This window comes from Lethenteron reissneri, chromosome 32, assembly GCF_015708825.2.
Source record: "Lethenteron reissneri isolate LAM-NWPU_2019-01 chromosome 32, ASM1570882v1, whole genome shotgun sequence".
Lineage (NCBI taxonomy): Eukaryota > Metazoa > Chordata > Hyperoartia > Petromyzontiformes > Petromyzontidae > Lethenteron > Lethenteron reissneri.
This window is the reverse complement of record NC_083810.1, coordinates 11077407-11101400: the sequence shown is the minus strand read 5'-3', so window position 1 is coordinate 11101400 and position 23994 is coordinate 11077407. Positions and strand designations below refer to the sequence as shown.

At 48.4% G+C, this 23994-nt stretch overlaps 1 protein-coding gene across 1 annotated transcript in view; it reads left to right on the top strand.

The window, feature by feature from the left end:
- Window positions 1-3348: 3348 nt before the first annotated feature.
- LOC133350029 (short transient receptor potential channel 4-like) overlaps window positions 3349-23994 on the top strand; it is a 30580-nt gene continuing 9934 nt past the window's right edge. Inside the window, 6 exon segments of the mRNA XM_061563987.1 lie at window positions 3349-3807; window positions 4042-4289; window positions 11942-12333; window positions 18360-18881; window positions 20111-20447; window positions 23275-23414. Of these exon segments, the coding sequence (XP_061419971.1) occupies window positions 11956-12333; window positions 18360-18881; window positions 20111-20447; window positions 23275-23414 (1377 nt within the window). The 5' untranslated portion in view covers window positions 3349-3807; window positions 4042-4289; window positions 11942-11955.

Here is a 23994-nt window from a genome sequence, read left to right as displayed (position 1 = left end):
CCGATGCAGATAATTGTTGCCATTGATGTTAGTCATGGTCAGCAAAGCGCAAACCACTACACCGCCAATCCCTACATTTTTGCCTGTATTAGTATTATTGTTATTGTAAACACATACGTAGGTTACGGAACATCGCATCTTCAGGGTCAGGAAAAAAACAGTTTGGTTAGCTTGTTCAAACGCAACATCCCATTATTATGATGGTTACTGCAAAATGCGACGGCTACTATTATTGCACTCAGGGTCTTGTTATTCCCTTTTGTTGTTGTATCCCTCCTCTCCCAAGTTCCAGCTGACGGAGGCGATGCACAGGGACGTGAACCCGAGTGCTCGGCTGCCCGGAGGGCACGAATAGCGGTGGCGGAATGAGTTAATAGCACGCAGCAAGCCACGCAAAAAAAAACAGGAACTCACGAATCTAACGTTCACCGCAACTCTGTGTGTGTATGTATGTACGTGTGTGCGTGCGTAGTGGGGAGCGGTAGTGTAGCGGTTAGCGCGCAGCGCTACGAACTCGGCGACCCGAGTTCGTTTCCCGCTAATGGACAACACCAGTGACGATTATCTGAACCGATCCTGGGCCTCCCTTCGGTTGACTCAGCTTCAAATGAGTACCTGGTGAGGTGTGTAAACATCGCCACTGGGGAGACAAAGGCGGTCGGACGTGGTGCTGGCTACCCACCCCCTCGTGTGCCGTGCCGGCCTTCTTAGGTGCTTGCTAACAGCACTTGCCCAAACAGTCTGTTAAGGCTATACGGGGGATCTTTGTCTTTGTGTGTGTGACCCTGGCGTGACAACCGTTTCCTATCGCGTTGATGAAATGCGAAAGTGAAAGCGTTAAAAGGAGAGGGTGTAATTCAGCACAGCCCCTTGCGTATATGTTCACGGTTGTGCTGTACTGCAGCCCTCCAATTCGGTGGGAGCGACTAACACGTCAGGGGCCGCAAGAGGCGGTTGTTTTAGTACCATGGACAGCTCTCCGTGCTCGACTCGGCTGCGAGCGAGTGTGCCTGCAAAAGCCGCCCTCGCCCAACGCGGTTTCATAATCGTACACACAAAACAAAATAAAAAATATCCCTCCGTGTAGCACCTCGAAGAGACTGCTGGGACAAGGATTACGTATGTGCATACCGATAATATAGACGGGTGTACTTACTGTAAGTAGTTAGCATCGTATGGCCTTACAAACCCCCAGGACCGATACGGCGTGGGGAGCATGCATGGCTTCATTGAGCAATAGACTGACAAAGAGCTGGAGAAGAGATGGTGATCTGAGAAAATCGATATTGATGCATGGATATATCTTGGTATTACAATTACGGGCACAAGTTCGTCTCCACATCTAAAACATAGTATTATTAAAACTACTGTCATTAGGTAAAGCACGCTTACACACACTTTTGTTGCCAGAAAAACGGGGAAAACCTATTCTCATATTTTGGTGCTGGCAAAGGGGGTCCCATGATGACAGCACACTTAGCTATATTTTTTTTCAGAAGCGACCTGGCACACCAATGATAAGCTCACCGAAGTGGATTATCGTGGAAATGTACAGCAGCCAAATACTCCAAACGCACGTCAATTATAATAAATGTGGAGGGAAAACCCGGAGGACCTGGATCACAGTTAGGATCGAACCCACGACCTGCTGCATACCAGGCGAGGGAGTTAACATTTCGCCACCGTGGCGCCCCTACAATTATATGACCTTTAAGCCTATTGCCTATGAGCGTAATACAATCCACAGCATTTTATTAATATATATATAGCGTCTGCCATAAATACACGAGCATGTTGGGACTCCGTTTAATCTTGGCACTAGCATACTGAGTGGACCGGCCTAACATCGTGACTATGGGGCATGAGTAAGAGTTATAAGCGCGGATTTTAAGCCATCAAATTTAATTAAACATACATAAGTAGGCACGCAGAGTCAATATTGCGTGACCGAATCGTACGCAGTGGAGGAGAGAGATGCGTCTTCTCTTTCGCTGCGTTATTTAAACAATGGGCTCGAGCCAAAAAGGATTGCCAGCGGTAAGAGAACACCACTCCAATTATTTAGAGTATCGGTGGATTAGCCACCACGGAGAATGATAGGAGGTTCAGTCGGCTCGTGGTGTTTTCTGTTTACCGATGGGTTTATTTTTCCCGCACGACACGCCACGTGCAGCAATCCGCTCGAATGCGTCCGCGTGCAATGTGCGCTTCCTATATACCTGAGGTCAACGCTTCGTGTCAGGCGGGTCCGTTCGGGTTGGCGACAAGGAAAAAAATAGTTCAGTCAGCGGCACACCACATTCAGTACACGCTCCAGCTATGGCTGTAGCTAATAGTCGCGTCCCTACAGCGGTCTATCAGTGACCCGGGAAATATTAGATGGGAAATGAATCTCGTCTCAAGCGACTTTCTCGATGTACGCGTGCACGCGTGCACGTAACAGCCCACGCCGCAAGCAATGCCTCGTGAATGCGCAGGTGTCTGAATTACGAAATATCGGCGACATTAATTCGCGTGTTTTATTCATGTGTGTGCATGCAGAAAACATCTTCACTGCGCACTGCGCACCAAGGAGATCCGTGCATACGCATGCGTGAGATGGATTGTTATTGCGGCGCCGCGAAGGACGGTGATGGCAGGAGTCACTCCATCTAGCAGTTGATAGAAAATGGAAGTTGATACGAATGCGTTTCAGTGCAATTGAGCGAATTACCGCATTATCTGCCGCTACTGCACATGATGCGGTGCTATAGTGTGCCTAAGAAATCACAATCTGCGCTCGTGAGCAGTCTACGTGAGAAATTAATCGACCGTATTGTCTATCTAAATTGTATATCTAAATTGGTTCAGTCTCTCGACTAGAGAGCCTTGAATGCTTGTGTTAACAGCCACCGTTTGTCTAAAAAGAACACTCTGGACGGGGTTCGACGTGCTACGTCCCATCAGCAGCGTCGGGCCCGACGAAACGAATACTATAATGTCATTACCATTAACGACAGTACAAAGACAAAGATCCCCATATAGCATTTACAGACTTTTGGGACAAGGGCTGTAAGCGAGCCCCGATGAAGGCCGTCGTCCTTGGGGACGGACTGCATGATGATGATGAAGACCGGCACGGCACATGAGGGTTGGGTGGCCAGCACCACGCCCGACTGCCTTCATCTCCCCAGTGGCGATGTTTGCAAACCGCACCAGGTACTCGTTTGAACCTTATTCGACCTAGGGGAGTTCCGAGGGACCGGTTCACATCACCGTCACTGGTGTTGGCCGTGAGCTGGAATCGAACTCGAGCCACCGGTTTTGTAACGCAGCGTCGCGCTAACCACCTCACTGCAGCTCCTCGTACGAGAGTGCGCGCGTGCGCGCGGACAGAGACAAACACAACACACACACACGTGCAGTGTTACTGCAGCGGAGAACGCACGCAGCGGCTGTGAGAGTGGGGGAGTGTTGTACGGGGAGGAGCGCGCAGAACGCGCACACACACACAGCCCCACTCACTCGCATGAGTAAGAGGCACGGGGCACTCGCACAGACCCGGAGGAGGAGGAGGCGCGCGCGCGTGCACGCGGAGCCGCAGGAACGGAGTCGCGCGCGGCTTCAAGGGATGCCGCTTGCACAGTCGCCCGTATTGCGTACCGTGGACGTTCCAGCGCAACGATAATGATGACGACAATTACCATTGTAACAACAACCGGTGTGCCTGTCCGTGCCAGTATGATTTCAAATATGCAGTTTTCACCAGATCGTATCAATGCGCTCTCGTCTTGCCAAGCCATTGGACGACAAGAAGACTGAATTCAGGTATTACATTAGTTGCAATTGTGTTTTGCAAACATTGATCATTAGGACGCTTTTGTTTTGAAGAGCGACTTTGATGTGCGCTGTGCTGTATCTTTGTACGTGTTTTATTATTATTATTATTAAATATACATGCACATGATCTCATTACGGTACAGGTGCCGCATCCGCTTTGTTTACTGCGGCTGCTGCTGCTGATGATAATGGTGATGATGTTTTTGTTCGCTTCAACGACAGCGCAGCGGATCGAACGCGAGACGCACGGAGCGTCCGTCCATCGCACGGACAAAGCGCAATGCGTGCGTGGATAAGTGACCACGGCAGACGACCACCACCAGCAACAACAACAACAACAGCAACAGCAACTGAGCTCCGGGCACTGTCATGAGCTCCTCAAGAGTCCAAGAACCCCAAAGGACGACGAGCCGTCGTGTCGCACCCTCGGGTCTCGCTTCACGTCCTGCCTACGCAGCGCACAAATGACGGTGGGTTGGTTTGGCCCCTCACCTCCTTGTTCCACACACGAAACATCACTCCGCATACTTTCATCGGCTCGATTGCATGACCCCCCCCCCCCCCCGTTTGTTGCCAGGCCACTTTTGCCACAGCGACGATCTGAACGCGCAGAAAGCGATGTTTATGTCTTGCTTGAGTTTTCGTTGTTGTTGCCGTGTGGGTACAACAAACGGGATGCCCCTTGTTTGAGTGGTGTGACCAGATGGACCGGAGGGATGAAGAATGAAAGAGGGGGGGGGGGACGTGTTATTTTGCATATTTTATAAAGTGTCCGTCAAACGTGGAATTGAGATTCGACCCACGTCCGTGGTTGCTCGCTCGCCAATATTGAATGTGTTTACTTAGCCGTGAGCTCACTCACACTTCGGCTTGTGGTTCTTCTTCTTGTTGTTGTTGTACTATGCCGCCGCCTGTGAAACGCGAAGGCTTCAACAGGTGACTTTGATCATCGTGGCTGCGTGCGCTGCGAGAATTCGAGATCGGTGCTTACGATACAATGGGCGCGGAGAACGCAACGGGTTGTCGAGAAAGCGTCTCGCTCATCGTGGAGCCGGTGCATCGTTTTAGTTGTTCGTTTAATCATCGTCAGCAGCAGACATGATCGATCCAACGCTGAATGAAGGCCTCCACAAGCTGCTTCCGTTGCTCGCGATTCTTGCGATGTTAATGATGATGATAATAACCAGCAAGCAGCGTCACGCGCGCGAGCTCATTTCACCGCTGCATCTTTTATCGGTGGGCGGACTTCCTCCACCTGGCCACGTTTCGTTCGTTGGATCGCCAATCAGTCATTCATTTTTCTCGACCGTCGGCCCACCATCCCTTCTGAGCGACGCGCCCTGTCCCCAAGTGCGCACTTTACTTTGGACCGGCTCGGCACGTGGTGATCGCTAAGAGGCTCCAAAACGAGGCGCCAAAGAGGCAGAGGGAGCGAGCGAGCGATGGAGCGATGGAGCGGGCTGCTCCGGTGATGACTCCGAACAATGCGTCCGGAGAGGCACGCAACAGACGCGGCACAAAGGACCGGTGCATCGCGATATCGCTCCCGAACCGCGAAACGCGAAATTCATTCATCATGTCTCTCGCTCTCTCCTCTCTCGCTCTAATCTCTGCCCGCGTCGGTCACAATCACACAGGCTGCTGCTCGTCTTTGTTCGACGGAGCAGCAGCGAGCTTAGGGGCCCTTTTCAACACGACGAGCGCGCGAATGCCCTCCACGAGGGACGCCTTATCCGTGCATAATTAACCCTCGGGTTTCTCTTCGGTTAGTTGCAGAGGTTGTGGATAACTATTAAAACCACCGATCCCGCGATGGCGGTGGGGGTAGGAGAGTGGTGATGCAGTTACGTTCGGATAACGACGCTGGTTCAAAAGCGACGTGGCTCACGCAGCCCTGCGGCGAACCTGCTTGGGCTTTAGCGGCCACCCATCAACAGCACATTGAAGGCTCAACTCGCTTAGAAATTAAGGGAGGTTTTCATTTTATTAATTGCCGTATGGTGTATTGATTTTTTAAAATATAATTAATAAGGTGCTAGGAGGAGTATTGTTGATGCGACTGGTTGGCGTGCCTGTCGATGCTTCGGGTGCACATATTTTCGTTTAACTTATTAGTTGATGGGGTGTTTGTTTGGTCTTTTTTTATATTCTGGCCAAAATAGAAACGGTGCGTTTGACGAATACGGCCGACTGGCGTTGTGCGTGGCAGACCGAGGATGGGATTTTTGCCCCTGAACTGTGCTTCTGTGCCGCCACCTGGTGGTAGCTTCCACTCCCACGGCACGACACGACAAGACACATCACTCTTTGGTTCTTTCGGTAAAGTCACGTATAAAGATAAAATAATAATTTAAATAATAGCATCATTTATTATTTTATCTTTTTTTACGTGACTTTACCGAAAGAACCAAAGAGTAATTCCTGCAGTCACGAAAGCTCCAAATTTAAGAACGACAAGACATATCGTGAGCAACGCATTCGTTTATCGGAGCCACAAGACAAAGACCCCCCCCCCCCGTATAGCCTTAACAGCGCCTAAGAAGGGCGGAACGGCATACCAGGAGAGTGGGTGGCCAGGAGCACGCCCGGCCGGCTTTGTCTCCCCCGTGGCGATGTTTACACACCGCACGAGATACTCATTGGAGGCTGAGTCGATGTAGGTGAAGGCCAGGACCGGTTCATATGAACGTCACTGGTGTTGTCCGTAGGCAGGAATAGTATTGTATATAGGTACACCCCCTCCCCCTCTGTTCCCAACAGAGACACTCTAATTAAACAGGGAATATATATTATTTGAGACAACATTTTATTTCAAAGCCTCTACACACCTTCCACCAATCTTAATATTTATATTAAATGTTGGGACCATTCCACCTCTGTAAGATATGGAAGCCATCATCACTTTAACAATATAACAAAATAAAATCACCTGTCGGAAATGTTTTTTTTTACGTAAATGGATCATCAATTTAAGGCACTAATTCAATGGGATCTCTATAAAGTAATCACCCTGTGATGCCTAGTGGTTCAAGTACAATTTATACTGGTAGGAACCTCCTGGTTACAGCAGCCCACATGGGATTATCGTGTCCGTCGTGCAGGGAGGGGCTGGGTGGGGAGGGAGGGGCTGGGTGGGGAGGGGAGGGTGGGGAAGGGCTGGGTGGGGCTGGGTGGGGGGTGGGGCTGGGTGGAGAGGGGCTGGTCACCCCGTGGTACCCTTATAAAACTCAACGTTTAACCTACTCACGCCGGATTGTGCCCGCCCTCACAGTCGGCCATATTTACGGAATACACCACGCCGCCGTTGACCCTGGCCATTGACCGAGCAACCCAACGTTCCTACCAGCTCCCTCCGCGGGAATGTGTTAATATCTGGGTGGTATTCAGGTAGGGTTACCACCCATACGCGATTAGCATGGACAGTCAATATTTCAGATGCAATATTTATATCCCTCAGCACTTGCTATTATTATCACTACTGCTACGCGTGTTTACCCAGCAGAGCCTCACTAATTCTCAACTCTTTTTTCAGGATGTTCCAGCCAACTTTTCACAGCAGGGGGCAATGTTGCTATGTATTATCCCGATTGGGTTAATTTGCAAGTAATGTTTCAGCATTGGTATGTTTTTGTTGTTGTTGTTGTCAATTATCAGTTACACATTGTGCGTGTGGGTTTCTTTTAGCTGTGGGAGGAAATCGGGGAAACCAGGAGGAATCCCACACACACAGAAATCCACACAGAGTCGCCCGGGTCGGGAATCAAACCCAGGCGCCTGTTGCTGCGAAGCACAAAGCGTTACCACTGCGCTTTCGTGCTGCCTACTATTTTACTCTTTCAATTGATTGTACGGCTTGATTATGTTGTCCAATTAAAACGGCTTGCCAGCTAATATGACTTTGAAGTGCAAATTACCAAATTACCCCGACTGCCGAAACTTATCAGATCGCAGCAGCTAAGCTGGGTTGAGCATGAATGGTGCTTTGATTTGAGCTTTCCGCAGACTTGATTAAAATGCATTTCTGAAACGTATTCGGCCCACGAATGCGTGTGTGACTTCATCTTTGCAGTCGTTGCTCGAGTCTCCATCTGATCTCCGTAGACCACACCGAAGGCAGGCAGTGAATGAGGACTCATGAGTGGGCATGTAACAGGGTGGGCAACGTTCTCACCAAGCGGGTGCAGCTGTCATGCTCGACGATTGCGATTCCGTACCAACTGCTTGCCACGGAACAGGCGGCTTGTATGGAAGTAGCATGCGCAGTAGCAACAGCAAAATTGCACGGCAAACGGACTCTACAACAGCGGCAGTAGCCGGTTGTAAATGCCTTACTGCCACCGGACTCAGCTGATGGTGCGTTACATTCACACTGCTAGTTCACCCGTTGCCTCTGCGGTGTACGGAGAACGAGGTGGTATAAAAGGAGGGCGACTTGAGCAACAGCCTGGCGTTGAGGTCACAGCGACGCAGTCGGTCGCGCACGCAGCGTGTGACAAGGGGCTGGCTGCGGTTGCCTACGTGGTGAGCGGTAGAGAGGGCAGCAGTGGAGCAAAGTCAAGCGTAGCTCCGTGCGTCCTCTCCTTCAAACGCATCTGCGCTTCACGCCTTCGCCAACTCCGCCCCGAACATGGTGAAGTATGGTCATGTAATGAAGGTTTTTTGGGTTAGATCGCCGCCAACATAATTTTGTAAATAATATTGGTCGCTAAAGCCTTCGTGTTGTATATGCTCGAATAGCCCCCCCCCCCCCCCCCCCCAGCAGTGGATGGAGACCAACGGGGCTGTACGTGTGCACGAATCTGCAGTGCTGTACATATTATTATTTTTTTTACGCGCGATCTTTGTTCATATTTGTTTAAATCACAAGGTTGGAAACCCCGATATTCAGGTCACATGGAACGTGATATGTTTTCGACTGGCTCTACGAAGACGTTGATGATCGCCATTCCAGGTGACGTGGTGGTCACGTTTCGAATTGTAAAATGTCAATATTTTTACGGGGAGCAATTTTAATACCCGCCAATTTTTTTTTCGTCTCGGAAGCAGATTAGGCAACTGCACGAGACATTCCTATTTTTAGTGCTCCATTTAGGGTTTACTTTTACGGATAATTAATAACACACGGGCCTTACCATGGACCATCAACACGCCTCGAATTATTTTAGGTCTATCTTAATTTTGGAGCTTTCGTGACTGCAGGAATTATTCTTTGGTTCTTTCGGTAAAGTCACGTATAAAGATAAAATAATAAATTAAATAATAGCATACGACGTTTCGATTGCAACACAAGCAATCATCATCAGGTATAAATGAAATAGCAACAAAAAATCTAACCAGAAAACTATAGACAGACATATAAGCAGGCAGATATCACCAAGATACATAGAGAGAGTAACACAGGTACAGAGAGGGGGATCGTCTCTGTGGGGTGGCCCCCCTCTGTCTATTTAAGGCCACCCCACAGAGACGATCACCCCTCTCTGTACCTGTGTTATTCCCTCTATGTATCTTGGTGATATCTGTCTGCTTATATGTCTGTCTATAGTTTTCTGGTTAGATTTTTGTTGCTATTTCATTTATACCTGATGATGATTGCTTGTGTTGCAATCGAATCGTCGTATGCTATTATTTAATTTATTATTTTATCTTTATACGTGACTTTACCGAAAGAACCAGAAGAATATTTTAGGTCTCTCTAGGTCATTCCATTGTCATTCCAAACCACGTGACCGTACCAAGGTAAAACACGTGATTGGAATGTCTCCCTGTGAATTCGAAGTGATTCGTACGGACATAGCATAGCCTCTGCTGGGCATGAAAATCCTTCTCATGTGGCTAAGTAGGTGTCATTACATCCTGGGGCAATTGCATTTGCCACGGTGTGTGACGGCTATTCCATGAAACCGACATGCGACTACCCCTTCAGAGCCTCGTATATAAATTGCTATTTTAAAAAATATATTTATTCATAATCAAACGCAGCGAAAGCAACACATGCAATTGATTACTGCTTCTCATATTTGGACTCGTCACTGGGGTTAAATTATCGGCGAGCCATGAAATCCTTCAGGGCATATATATAAATAACATCGATACTAAACCTACACGGCAGTAGAGTAATTGTATCATTTAAATTATTTACCTTGGCATTGTTATTGACATCTATAATTTAGCGGGCTTTGATTACAGATAAAGTGCTAAGTGTTATTCAATTAGCGACGTCAAGCCTTCCCAGTGACTGCGTCACTGAAATTCATCACGCTTACCTCGACTGTTGCGTTTAGGAAACCTAAAAGGTTGTTTTGCAGTGAGATGGCTGAATGGGGAAGCGATGGGGCAGACGTGAGAGCATTGCACTCGAGCAAGCTGAGTTTGAGTCGCATCCGCGGCAGAGGTTGCAAACGGGTTTTGATTCCTTACCCGTACCCGTACCCGGCCGCACCAGGGTCGCAAATGGGTACCCGTACCCGGCCTGGTAAGGGTACCCGTTCCCTACCCGTACCCGTACCCTACCCGAAATGAGTGACAAACGGTTACTCACCAGTGACTCACTGCCTACCCGTACCCGGCCGCACCAAGGTCGCAAACGGGTACCCGTACCCGGCCGGGTAAGGGTACCGTACCCGGCCGGGTAAGGGTACCCGTTCCCGACCCGTACCCGTACCCTACGCGAAATGAGTGACAAACGGTTACGCACCAGTGACTCACGGCCTACCCGTACCCGTACCCGGTCGCACCAGGGTCCCAAACGGCTACCCGTACCCGGCCGGGTGGTGGAGGGTCACGACACATTTATAAATAACGCGATCTAAACCCAAAAACGTTGATTATGAACCCCAGTGAACAATTCCTGTGTGGAAGAAGCCTTCCTCCAGCAGTGGATTGGCAAAGGGCTGTAATTATTATTTAACATCATTTTATTACAATACACAACGTTCAGAATACATCCTTTCATTTTAGGAACTGCTCCCATCGTGACATCTGGGCGAGTGAACCAATAACTATACACAAGGCCGTAGCCATGGAGTCAACATTGGGGGGGACCAAATCTTCCAGGGGTCTGGAGGTCCCGCTCCAGAAGAAAATCTAAATTTGAAAACGAATTTCGTGCCATTTCCTGCCTAAAATATTAAAACATTCACTAACACATAGGATGGACTTTTTATTTTAAAAAATTACAATAATGTCTAATAGTGTATTGTATTACATTGCTCTGTTTTTCTTTTTACCTTTTCTTGTTTCATTGTATGTAATGGCAGAGATTAGGGATTCATAAAGTACAACCATAACCACAATCATATAAACAGAAATCTATTTTATAGCAATATATTGGGGGGGGACATTTTAAGCATATTTAAATATTGGGGGGGGGATGTGCCCCCCCCCCCAATATATATTATAATTACGGCCTTGACTATACATTTGAACATGAGCAAATGAGATCTTACACGCGTACGTCTACGCAACAGAAGGACCCATGAAAGCCAACCATAAGTACATCTGGTATTTGTGCCAGCCTCATAGTGCACGGTTATCGTAAAGACGCGACGTGTCACAGACAATTATAATCTTCAGTAGTTTGACAGCAGGGGGAGGGGGGCCGGTGGTGGTGGTGGGGTGGGCCACGTTGCTAAGTGACTTCACTCCAATTGGTTATCTTAGCGAATTATTTTTAAATGTGGCAAGTTTGAGACCGTAATTCCAGTCGTGCTGCTGTGCTTCAGCCGCGCCTCTCCCGCCAGCACCGCCAACCACCTTGCGTGTACGTGTGTGCTCGTGCTGGGCTTCTTTAGCACCGTACGTAGCCAACCGTGCTAGAATCAGAGGTGCGGGAGGACACAAAAACACAAAAATCTGCTCTAAAGAAGCCAGTTTTCAATCCTGACGATTTAAAAGTGCACAGCTCATCTTGTCCGCCACGCCGTTTGCCTTGCGTGCACGTACGTATGCTGAACTTCTTTCGCACCGTACGTAGCCAACCGTGCTAAAATCAGAGGTGCGGGGGTGTGAATGACAACAAACTAAAAAAAACGAAATTCATCACGAAAGTTCTAAAAAAAAAGTGAGTTTTCCAACCGACACGACGTGAGAGTGCACGTGTCCTCTTGTCGGCCGCGCGCAGGCCGGCCAGCGAACATGGCCCAACTCTACTACAAGCGCAGCGAGCAAGCCCCCTACCGCGACCGCATCCCGCTGCGCATCGTGCGCGCCGAGGCCGAGCTGTCGCCCGCCGAGAAGCTCTACCTGAGCGCCGTCGACAAGGGCGACTACGCCGGCGTCAAGCGCTCCCTCGAGGAGGCCCAGATCTACTTCAACATCAACATCAACTGCACCGACCCGCTGGGCCGCAGCGCGCTGCTCATCGCCATCGAGAACGAGAACCTGGAGGTGATCGAGCTGCTGCTGAGCAGCAACGTGTTCGTGGGCGATGCGCTGCTCCACGCCATCCGCAAGGAGGTGGTCGGAGCAGTCGAGCTGCTGCTCAACCACAAGAAGCCCCGGGGTGACAAGCAGGTATGAGTCGAGGTCAAAAGTACACCGCAACCCGCACCCCACTCCTTGTGTCCACCACTGCAGAGGTCGCAACCGGGTACCCGATACCCGTACCCTACCCGATACCCGACTATCTGGCCGGGCCGGGTACGGGTACGGGTAGTCGTTTGCAACCCTGGTGCGGCCGGGTACGGGTAAGGAATCAAAACCCGTTTGCGACCTCTGCCCCACTGGCACATCCTGAGCCGAGCCGGCGTAAGGAGCTCGGCGTCTCAAGCTGAACGCGCACACCGCCAACAGCCAACTTTAATTACGAATAAAAAAAAATGTTGTTCCACTCGCCAAGCCGAGCCACCACGGGAAACTGACTTGTGTGGGATAGTTTGGCACTGGTTATTTGCCAAGCTGTATTATGCTGGCCTCGCAAGACATCTGAGTCTGATTTGGGGGGCAACTCGGGGCAGGGTACGGGTGGGTGACGCGCTCATTGCGTGTGACGTCAGTCAATGCAAGTCTGGGTTGTTGTGGATATGGCTACTTGCCATGTGCCGACTACTGCAATCGACCAGCAATCCAGAAAATATTCAGTGAGTAATTAAGCCTTCCTCATTCCCTAACTTCACGATTGCCCATTTTTATCGGATTTATCCACACACAAAAATGTGGCAGTGCCTCCACCGCCAACAGGGGAGATGTGAACGATACCCAGAGTGTCTCACTGCTCAATTGGGGCTGTGTTTGTGTCCATCGCAGGCCCAGGGCCAGCGATGGAAATTCATCGTTGTCAAGATGGGAGAGAGTTTCTTTACAGGATGGCCACTGTTGACTTTTCACCTGACGCGGCTGTCTGGCTTGACCACCTGAATGTGAAATTGGAGTTGTTGCTCTGCACCTACATCAGCCAATGCAGCGCCCCTTTGTGTGTGGTTAACTCTAAATGTACATCGACAATACATCGAAAAGAGGTCCAAAATTGCCTTTGCAAAAAAATATATGAAAATATGAAAATGTTAAATCTGAAAGGCACCCATAGCGCTGAAAAAGAAGCACAAGCAGGCCACGTGTCAAAGCACGTGGAAATAAAAGTCTGTAAAAAGGCTGCGATCAAATTTTGTGATATTTGATTGTTCCAAAAACCCGAAAATTAAGCCGAGATCCAAAGTTTCAGACGATCTAAAATCTGTGATGCTTTTGCATTCATCCAAAACCAGAACTGAAGCCAATAATTGGTCATTATTTTCACATTTCTCCCGCCAAAATGGTGACGACGCTTTTGCTATTGTACAGACACATAAATGTGCAGTATACATCACAATGCAAAGGATCCAAATACCCAAAAAACATCCGAAAGTGTCCTTGAAAATCCCAATATCCCAATTCCGATATATTTTAATCTGAAACTCATCCCTCGTGTGTACATAACTCAAGGCAATGCTGCCATGCTCATGAAAAATCTACAGATGTTGTCAAATGTCAGAAGGGCTATCGATTGGAGGCTGCGCGTCTCACGGGAACTAAAGCATCATAAAAATCCCCCACAACAAAAAAAACGTTTACACGATCCATGTCACGATCCGTCTTTCGCTTTTCAACGTGATGGAGACTGTTAACGAATCAAAACAAACATCACCATCGGCAATCTGAGCGACAATTTGGAATGGTGCTTTGGGATATTTTTTTTAAACTCAGTTGTGGAGCTGCCATTACGTAATGGTTAGCACACCGTACCTTGCAATCCAAAGGTCGCCAGTTCGATTTGACCTCTCGGTCTGAGCAGTTGAAACAATGGGCAAGTTGCTTAAATCACCCCCCCCCCCCTCGCTTCTATCCACCCACCAGTATAAATTGGCACCCAAGAGTTAGTAGATTTGCAGTTCCCGTGTAGTGGGGTAAAGTGCGGGTACCTCTTCTAAGACGTGTGGCGAGCGTGGAAAAAAATCTTCTCTGTTCACCTCCAGAGGGATTCTGAAGAGCTCTTTCTAGCGGAGGCTGATCATTACAAATTGAAATGAGATTTTAGATGCAGTATATAAAGAGGCTGAAACGTCCCCATTTGTTCAACACCGGTGTACTCCAAATCGACAGGGAGCTGTCTCAGCACTCAATAAAACCGATAGTCTCTGCAAGATCAAATCGCTCCTAGTGGGCTCTCTAGTATTCTATAGCAGTCCATTAATAAACACGTAGTCTATTCTCTATTTTCCAATTAATGGCTTTGCCATAGCCATAAGACGATGGTTATGATTTCACATAACAAAACACATTAGATTGTATGAGAATACGTTTGGCCCTTTCTGGCAATAACACAGTTGTGTTAAGATGTTAAAGCACCAAACAGAAACCTTTTGCAAGGAGTCATGTATGCATTAAACACTTGTGGTGAACATGCAAACCAAAAATAAGCTCTATGACAGTATATGCATTCTTGATTTGAGGCTTTCGTGGCTGCAGGAATCCACACTCTTTGGTTCTTTCGGTAAAGTCGCATAGCTTGTGTGGCGATCAAAACGTCGTGATCTATAATTATTTTCTACCTACGTGACTTTACCGAAATAACCAAATTGTATAGTATATGCATTGTCTTTGAAACTGATTGGTCCACACCAGAGACAGCTTTCTTTAGAGCCTAGTCTCAAACAGTGTTAGACCAGAGGACGCTAAAAGGGTAAAACTTATTCTTATATTTTGATACTAGCAAGGGAGGTCACGTGAAAATTATATCGTATTTACTCTGCCTTGGAATGTCACTATTGATTTCAGCCGTGGGCTCCGCAATCTTCGGTATAAACGATCGCTATTCAATGATCTTGAGCATGTTGACACTGTTTGTTCAATATGTTATTTTATCCCAATTTTATTTCAATTGTGCCATTGCCGTCAGGATCTCATCGGCGCCATCTGACCACCTCGGCAAAGACCGCCCCCCCTCCCGTGTCCTTGTTTAACCTGGTCGGGTGGCACCTGTTGGTAGATCGCTCGACTCACGATTCGACGATTACAAGTTCAATATCGCAATCAGATGTCGACTCGGTCAGTATAATATTGCCCCACACTCTTCTACTTATTCTTTGGTTCTTTCGGTAAAGTCACGTCGGTAGAAAAGAATAACAAAACCCACGACGTTTCGATCGCAACACAAGCGGTCCTAATGACGACCGCTTGTGTTGTGATCGAAATGTCATGGGGTTTTTTTTCTATATACGTGACTTTACCGAAAAGACCAAAGGATTTGAATTCTTGCAGTCACGAAAGATTTAAGTAAAAATTATTCTACTACTTCTGCTTTCGTGTGGCTGATGGAGGCGCAGAGCAACAACTCCAATTTCACATTTAGGTGGTTAAGCCAGACAGCCGCGTTAGGACCAGCGGGGTGTATCGTGCAATGGCTCACTCAGCCTTATCTAGACCACCAGCTCAAGGAAACTGAACATGTGGGCCATTTTTTTGCAAATCAGTTGTAGAAGTGCAGTAAAACCGTGTGTTTGTTATTGATGTTGTTGTTGTTACGTTACAAGACAGTGCTGTTACGTCTCTTCTCTCCCTAGCCAACACTTGGTGGGCCACTGTTCCGAATGATGTGTGGTTTTATCGAACACTACACCGATTTATTGCAAAGATGGCAATTCAATAAATACGTTTAGGCACCTTGGGGATGTGTATAAATGCAGCCGATGCCATTGCAACTCCTCGTTCAGTAGCTTGGGGAAGAGCGAGTGGTCTGGCACAGGGATTCATACTCTTAGGTTTTTTCGGTAAAGTCACGTAGGTAAAAATAAATTATAAAAATAAAATAATAGAAATAATAATAGAAATAAAAATGTTATTTCTATTATTTTATTTTTATTTTTCATTATTTATTTTTACCTACGTGACTTTACCGAAAAAACCTAAGAGTATGAATCCTTGCAGTCACGAAAGCTTCAAATCTAGAACTGGCACAGGGAGTTTATTTTACTATGTTATTTATTTTTCAGTCTTATATTGCCACGCAAGCCACTATCCGCCTGTCCTATGGTGGCTTTGTCGATTTTTTAAAACTGTCATAATTAATGAAGCGGCGTTTGCATGAGTGACATGAAGCCCCATTGTGTGCTATGAAGAAGGTCCATAGCCAAAAACGTCACCGACTGAGATATATTTTTTCCCTTTCAGGGACACAGTATTATAAATAATGTATTGAGGTTTTTTTTTCGTGATTGGAAGCCTCATTTGGATTTGTCCTCCGCTGTACTTTGGCAGGTAGCACCTCACCTCATTGCGATTAGCACGGCCAAAGGTTATCTGTAGCTCATCATCAATGTCATAGCTTCATGATCCTCTCTGGATAAAATGAGCTCTTACTGGTCTCTGTATGACAAAAAAAACTCCCCAAGCAAGTGCTGAGACAAGAAACTGAAGTTAATTTTATATAATCATTGTGCTGCTGACAAGCCATATCAAGAGGTGGTCAAACATCTTGCAATCTTTAAAACAGTCTCGCCAGATAAATGTACTGATAGATGAAACCTTCACATCGCTATTTATTGCAGTCACTGCTATGACCCTCTCTGACGCTGCACTTTGTATACAATTCTCCGTTCATCCACTGCAAAGGGCTTACCGCACACCATTGACACAATACATCTACGAAGCGCTGCCCTTGTGACCTTGAAACTGAAAAAACAGCGGGGATTTCTCCATGCGGTTCGTGGTGAGCGTGTGAATTGCGATCCACTCCGCCTGAGAAGCTGATTAAGCCTAATTCTAGATTTGAAGCTTTCGTGACTGCAAGGATTCATACTCTTAGTTCTTTCGGTAAAGTCACGTAGGTAAGCCTACGAGTCGAGTGCCCACATCCAGGTGCCAGGAGCTCGCACGTTCTCAATTCGTGTTCCGACGAGGCCACAATGAACCCGAGTGAACCAACTACCCGCCCTGGAGACTGCGAGTGTTGACATTCTCATCATCATCATCATCACCCTGCGTTTGTGCAATTAAGCTGAAAGTGGCTTTCTGGAGATGGCAGAGCCCCATGGGCGGAGTTTGCGGGGGGGGGGGGGGGGCAATGCCCCTCCAAAACTGGACACCTTCATGGATTTATATTCAGTAGTTTACAATTTTCTTGGTTCTTTCGGTAAAGTCACGTAGAAGGGAAATAATAAAATAATAAAAAAACATAATAAAATACTTTACCGAAAGAACCAAGAAGATGAATCCCTGCAGTCACGAAAGCTTTAAATTCGAAATTTAGTTTACAATTCATATTACATTTGTATTAATGATATGCACCTGTGATTCAAAATGTGAGGGACAAAGCGAACTCCTGCCTCCCCAACTATAAAAGAAAAAACTCCACCTATGCTGAGCCCCCGCTGCTGAAGGCTGAGCCCTCCTTTGACAATCTTCTCCCGATCCCGTTCCAATGACATACATGTACGTCATCAAAAAGGTTATTTAAAATAACTGAATCGGTTCCTTGGCACCAACAAGGCCATGCGGAAGGGCGTGAGGTACAGATAAAGTACCAGCTATCGGAGAGTGTGGTCGTGTCGCTGCAGTTCTCTGCGGTGAGTACAATGTCTTTAAAAACAACGGCGCAATATATATCCTCATATACATTCAGGGTGAGATGCATTTCAGGCAACGGCAGATCGTATCGTTAACTCATTCTGCTTGCGTATAACATTTGTTGAGACTTTGTTTCGCGTTGACCGCGTTGTGCCGTGCCCCCCCACCCAGCCACCCCTGTGAGATTTAACATGCCCCCACTTAGCACGAAGTCATACTACAGGGGCCGGTGCTCGCGAAGCCATTCCTGGGGCTGCAAAGCATTAAATAAAGTTATTTTGATGTCACACGTCAATTATTATTCACCGTTTAGCATTTAAGATTCGTTCAAAGTTCGTTTAACATTTACTGCTCCCCGCTCTCCCCGAATTTAGCATACATCCCCTTTAATCAAAATTAACGCCACAGGGCCTGGCTTTCTCACTGCCTCCGACTTTTCGTGTTTAAAATCCTGCACACGCATGCACGCAACGAACGCGCGAACACGCGTGCCACCGCAGGTGCCGCCCGTTCTGCTCGACCGCCAGTTCTCGGAGTTCACGCCCGACATCACGCCAATCGTGCTGGCGGCGCACGCCAACAACTACGAGATCATCAAGCTGCTGGTGCGGCGCGGTGTCTCCATCCCGCGGCCGCACCCCGTGCGCTGCTCGTGCGTCGAGTGCGTGTCGAGCTCCGAGGTGGACAGCCTGCGGCACTCGCGCTCCCGCCTCAACATTTACCGCGCGCTCGCCAGCCCGTCGCTGGTGGCGCTCTCCAGCGAAGACCCCATCCTCACCGCCTTCCAGCTCAGCTGGGAGCTCAAGGAGCTGAGCAAGGTGGAGAACGAGTTCAAGTCCGAGTACGAGGAGCTGTCGCAGCAGTGCAAGCGCTTCGCCAAGGACCTGCTCGACCAGACGCGCAGCTCAAAGGAGCTCGAGATCATCCTCAACCACAACGACGACCCCAAGGCGGTCGTTGACCCCAACAATCCGTACAACCTCGACCGCCTGCAGCTCGCCATCAAGTACCACCAGAAGGAGGTGCGCGTGGCTGACGTAGGGAGAGGCACGGGCAAACATGATGAATTGTCACAATTTGGGGAAGGTGATTCGAATTTCGATTTAAAGCTTTCGTGACTGCAGGGATTCATATTCTTGGTTCTTTCGGTAAAGGCACTCCTTTGTCAAGGCACTTTGCTCCTCCCGCCCAGCTTAAAAATACGCTGCCAAGCTTGGCGGTGTTCATTGGGAAGCTGTCTTTCCGACAGCTCTGTTCTTCACCTGAGGACGGCTGCTTGTGTTGTGGCCGAAATGTCGTGAGAATTTTATTTTGTTTTATTTTTATAATTTCCCTTCTACGTGACTTTACCGAAAGAACCAAGAATGTGATTCGAATTGTCACAATTTGGGGTCATGATTCGATACAGTTCGTCTGTTGGCGGGTTTTATCGTTTTGTTTGTATTTGGCTATGAAGAGTAAAATGTGGCATCAGCCCAAAACATTAATCGCCTCATCTTGTACACATATTCTGTCCGACGTGGGTTTGAATCTTCGTCCTTAGCCAAATGTGCCAGCACATTACACTCCATGTACATAATTTAATTGAGAGTAACGCCACAGTGATGGAGTGCAATAATGACCTTAAACTTCAAAGTCTCGTCTGCATCAATTAATCTTTGATCTCACGTCAGATGGCACCGGACGCAACTGTGCGATAACCTACAAGACAGGAAGCTTATTTGTGTTCCAGCGTCATTAGCGTCGCTGCGCCGAACTCAAAGGACCCATCTAGAGGTCTTCCATAATAGAGGTTTTTTTTGGGTTAGATCGCGTAAATATATAAAAGTGTCATTAAAACCCGCCACCACCCGACACAGCCAGCTAGTAAGGGTTGTCACGTCAACAGAACGTGGCCAATTCGTCACTAGTACAGCACACCGGTGTGTTGGAGAGCCAAGCCACAACATTTACAATCTGAGCACGACGTTTCGCCAGTAATTACAACCAGCTTCATCAGGCGACAGCCATATTTGTGGAGAAGTCCACCTGTTTCGTTCCTTATACAGAGGCGTAGATGTAGTGGCCACGCTGGAAGATATTGGCCTCGAAAGGCCACGTGTTAAACTTCCAGAGGTCTGTTCGTAAATCGGATGTTCGTAAGTAGAGGCGTCCCTGTATCTCGCTTGGCACTGGTGGCGATCGTGCCTTGTTGTTATTGTTGTTGTTATTGTTGTTGTTTTTGTTGTTGTTGTTGTTTTTCTCCTCGCAGTTCGTCGCTCAGCCCAACTGCCAGCAGCTGCTGGCCACGCTGTGGTACGACGGCTTCCCCGGCTGGAGGCGGCGGCACTGGGCCATCAAGCTCTTCACCTGCCTCGCCATCGGCCTACTCTTCCCCGTGCTCTCCCTCTGCTACCTGATCGTGCCCAAAAGCAGGTTCGGCGTCTTCATCAAGAAGCCGTTCATCAAGTTCATCTGCCACACGGCATCGTACCTCACCTTCCTGCTGCTCCTGCTGCTGGCCTCTCAGCACATCGTGCAGACGGACCTGAGCATGCAGGGTCCGCCGCCGACCAAAGTGGAATGGATTGTGCTGCCGTGGATAGTAGGTGAGGGCTTGCGTTCGCCTGTGACGGTGTGTGTCGCGCGTGTGTGTCTGTGTGTCAGTGCGCGTGTGTGTGTGTGTCGCGCGTGTGTGTCTGTGTGTCAGTGCGCGTGTGTGTGTGTGTGTCGCGCGTGTGTGTCTGTGTGTCAGTGCGCGTGTGTGTGTGTGTGTCGCGTGTGTGTCTGTGTGTCAGTGCGCGTGTGTGTGTGTGTGTCGCGTGTGTGTCTGTGTGTCAGTGCGCGTGTTATGGTGTGTGTCGCGTGTGTGTCTGTGTGTCAGTGCGCGTGTGTGTGTGTGTCGCGTGTGTGTGTCTGTGTGTCAATGCGCGTGTGTGGTGTGTGTCACGTGTGTGTGTGTGTCAGTGCGCGTGTGTGTGTGTGTCGCGTGTGTGTCAGTGCGCTGTGATGGTGTTGTGTCGCGTGTGTGTCCGTGTTGTGTGTGTGTCAGGGCCTGTGATGGTGTCGTGTGTTGTGTCAGTGCGCCTGTGATGGTGTGTGTCGCGTGTGTGTCTGTGTGTCAGTGCGCGTGTTATGGTGTGTGTCGCGTGTGTGTCTGTGTGTCAGTGCGCGTGTGTGTGTGTGTCGCGTGTGTGTGTCTGTGTGTCAATGCGCGTGTGTGTGTCACGTGTGTGTGTGTGTCAGTGCGCGTGTGTGTGTGTGTGTCGCGTGTGTGTCAGTGCGCCTGTGATGGTGTGTGTCGCGTGTGTGTCTGTGTGTCGCTTGTGTGTGTGTGTCAGTGCGCCTGTGATGGTGTGTGTCGCGTGTGTGTCTGTGTGTCGCTTGTGTGTGTGTGTCAGTGCGCCTGTGATGGTGTGTGTCGCGTGTGTGTCTGTGTGTCGCTTGTGTGTGTGTGTCAGTGCGCCTGTGATGGTGTGTGTCGCGTGTGTGTCTGTGTGTCAGTGCGCGTGTGTGTCTGTGTGTCAGTGCGCGTGTGTGTCTGTGTGTCAGTGCGCGTGTGTGTGGGGAGCGGTGGTGTAGTGGTTAGCGCGCTGCGCTGCGAACCCTGGCGAACCGGGTTCGATTCCCGCTCACGGCCAACACCAATGACGATTATCTGAACCGGTCCTGGGTCTCCCCTAGGTCGACTCAGCCTCAAATGAGTACCTGGTGCGGTGTGAACATCGCCACTGGGGAGACAAAGGCGGCCGGGCGTGGTGTTGGCCACCCACCCCCTCGTGTGCCGTGCCGGCCTTTATAGGTGCTCGCTAACAGCACTTGCCCCTACAGTCTGTTAAGGCTATACGGGGGATCTTTGTGTGTGTGGGGAGCGGTGGTGTAGTGATTTAGTGCCCTCGCTACAAACCCGGCGACATGGGTTTTATCCCCGCTCACGACCAATAACGGTGCCGAATTTTTTAATTGGTCGTGAGCCTCTGCTAGGTCGACTCGGCCTCAAATGATTACCTGGTACAGTGTGCACACATCAGCACTGGGGAGACAAATACGGCCGGGCGTGGCATTGGCCACCCACCCCCGCGTCTGCCGTGCCGGCCTTCATAGGCGCTCGCTAACAGCACTTGCCCCAACAGTCTGCTAAAGGGCTATCACGGGGCATCTCTGTCTTTAACGTGTGAGTCTGTGAGAGCATGGGTCAGCTTGGCCACATTCCACGTGGGACATGAAGGGACATGCAGAGAATACGCCAGCTCAGGTTCACACGAGGCTCGGGGCTTAGTTCAAGGGTGATTAACCTATGGCCCGCGACTTCATTTCATACGGCCAGTGGCCACAGGAGGCTGCAAGCCGTATGCAATTAGTATTATCTGTCATTGCAAGCATCTCAAGCGACAATAATCGAGATCTCGAGGGGGGGATATTTTCAACGCTGCGTACTGTGAGGGATTTTTTTTAAGTGTCGAAGTTGTGTGAGCATGTGTGGCCCACCACAGAAATGTAAAAGTCTTCTTCAACCCTCATCAGTGGAATCATGTACCATACTCGTTAACATAAACGCGACGTGTATAGCCATACGAGGGACTTTAAAAGGGTTAATGTTGTTGTGATTTCTTTGTCAATGTGACGTGTTCATGTATTGCTTCTGAACTAAATTTGGCTTCCTATCATTTTTAAAAAACGTGTTTACGGCGGCTTTAGTATTCACCCTCTGATGTCTAAATTATAAAAAATCATCACCATTTTCTTTGGTTTTAATGTGATTTTGGGATTCAAAGGAATGCCTCAAATATGTTTTTAAAAAATAATATAATTTAATAGCGGTCGAAAACAATTTAACAGTACACCATGGCAAGAGAAGATAGGCCAATCAAAATTATTTTGTAATTACGCAATGGCTTTTAAATCGAGTGATTGTTGATCAAATGTAATGCCGCGGTTTAGAGTGAGCAGGCTGAAGGCGGTTAGGGGCCGTCCATAAATGACGTCACGCACCTAGGGGGGGGGGTCAGACATTTGTGACGATGTGTGACGAGGGGGGGGGGTGAGAAATGTGACGTCACATCAAAATGCGCAACTTTAAATAAATATAGAAAACACGTTCTACTTAATGAAATAGACTTTTTAATAAATATTTTCTCCTACAACATCAGAGTGCAGCGCCACATTGAATACGCACTACAATGACAATAGTTTCAAGCGATTTGAAGCATGTTTAATTTTTTTTTTGGGGGGGGGCAGAGCTTTGTGACGTCATATTTTAAGGGGGGTCTGACTTTTTGTGACACCGTGTGACGAAGGGGGGGGGGGAGGTCAAAAATCGTCCAAAATCGCGTGACGTCATTTATGGACGGCCCCTTAGGCGCTTGACCGAATGCGCAGGATTCTGGGTAAACGCGTAACGACGACATCGAGTGATGGCGTGTGCTGTTTTCGAAGGATTCATCTGGGCAGAGATCAAACAGATGTGGGACCGTGGACTGATGCAGTACGTCAACGACTGGTGGAACCTCATGGACTTCGTCATGAACTCGCTGTATCTTGCCACAATCTCGCTCAAGGTCGTGGCGTACGTCAAGGTACCCACAGCACTATCAGCAGCAGCAGCAGCATCAAAGCATGGGATATTTTTGTTTCATGTTTATATTAACTCTATCCCATCATCAAAAAGAAAACCGGAAGAAAAACTGAAATAAAATAACTTTATAGGTATCGAGGCTCCCACAAGGCCATGCAGGAGGGCGTATAAAATAAAGTGGCGCCAGCTATCGTAGAGGGCGGTCGTGTCGCTACAGTTCTCTGCGGTGAGTACAGTGTCTTTAAAAACAACGACGCTACGCCTCTCTAAATACAATTAACGCTGAGCCTCTTGTGCTTTCTGAGACTCAGAGGTGAACGGGAGGGACCCCACCCTGCAACTTGCAGACGTCTTAGAACAGGAACGGGTTAATACTTTTCAATTTTGCACTTTTTCTTATCTTTTCCTCCAATTGTATTTCAATGAAGGCAGGTAGCGCTGTTTGCCCTATGCCTCAGATCTGAGGGGTACCTCAGAAGGTACCTATTCATTTTCGGGGGGTTATTTTCAAAGGGGGGGGGATATACCACTATTTTTTCCTGGGTCTCCAAATAATTTTCAGCAGTGCTTCAGAAATTAGA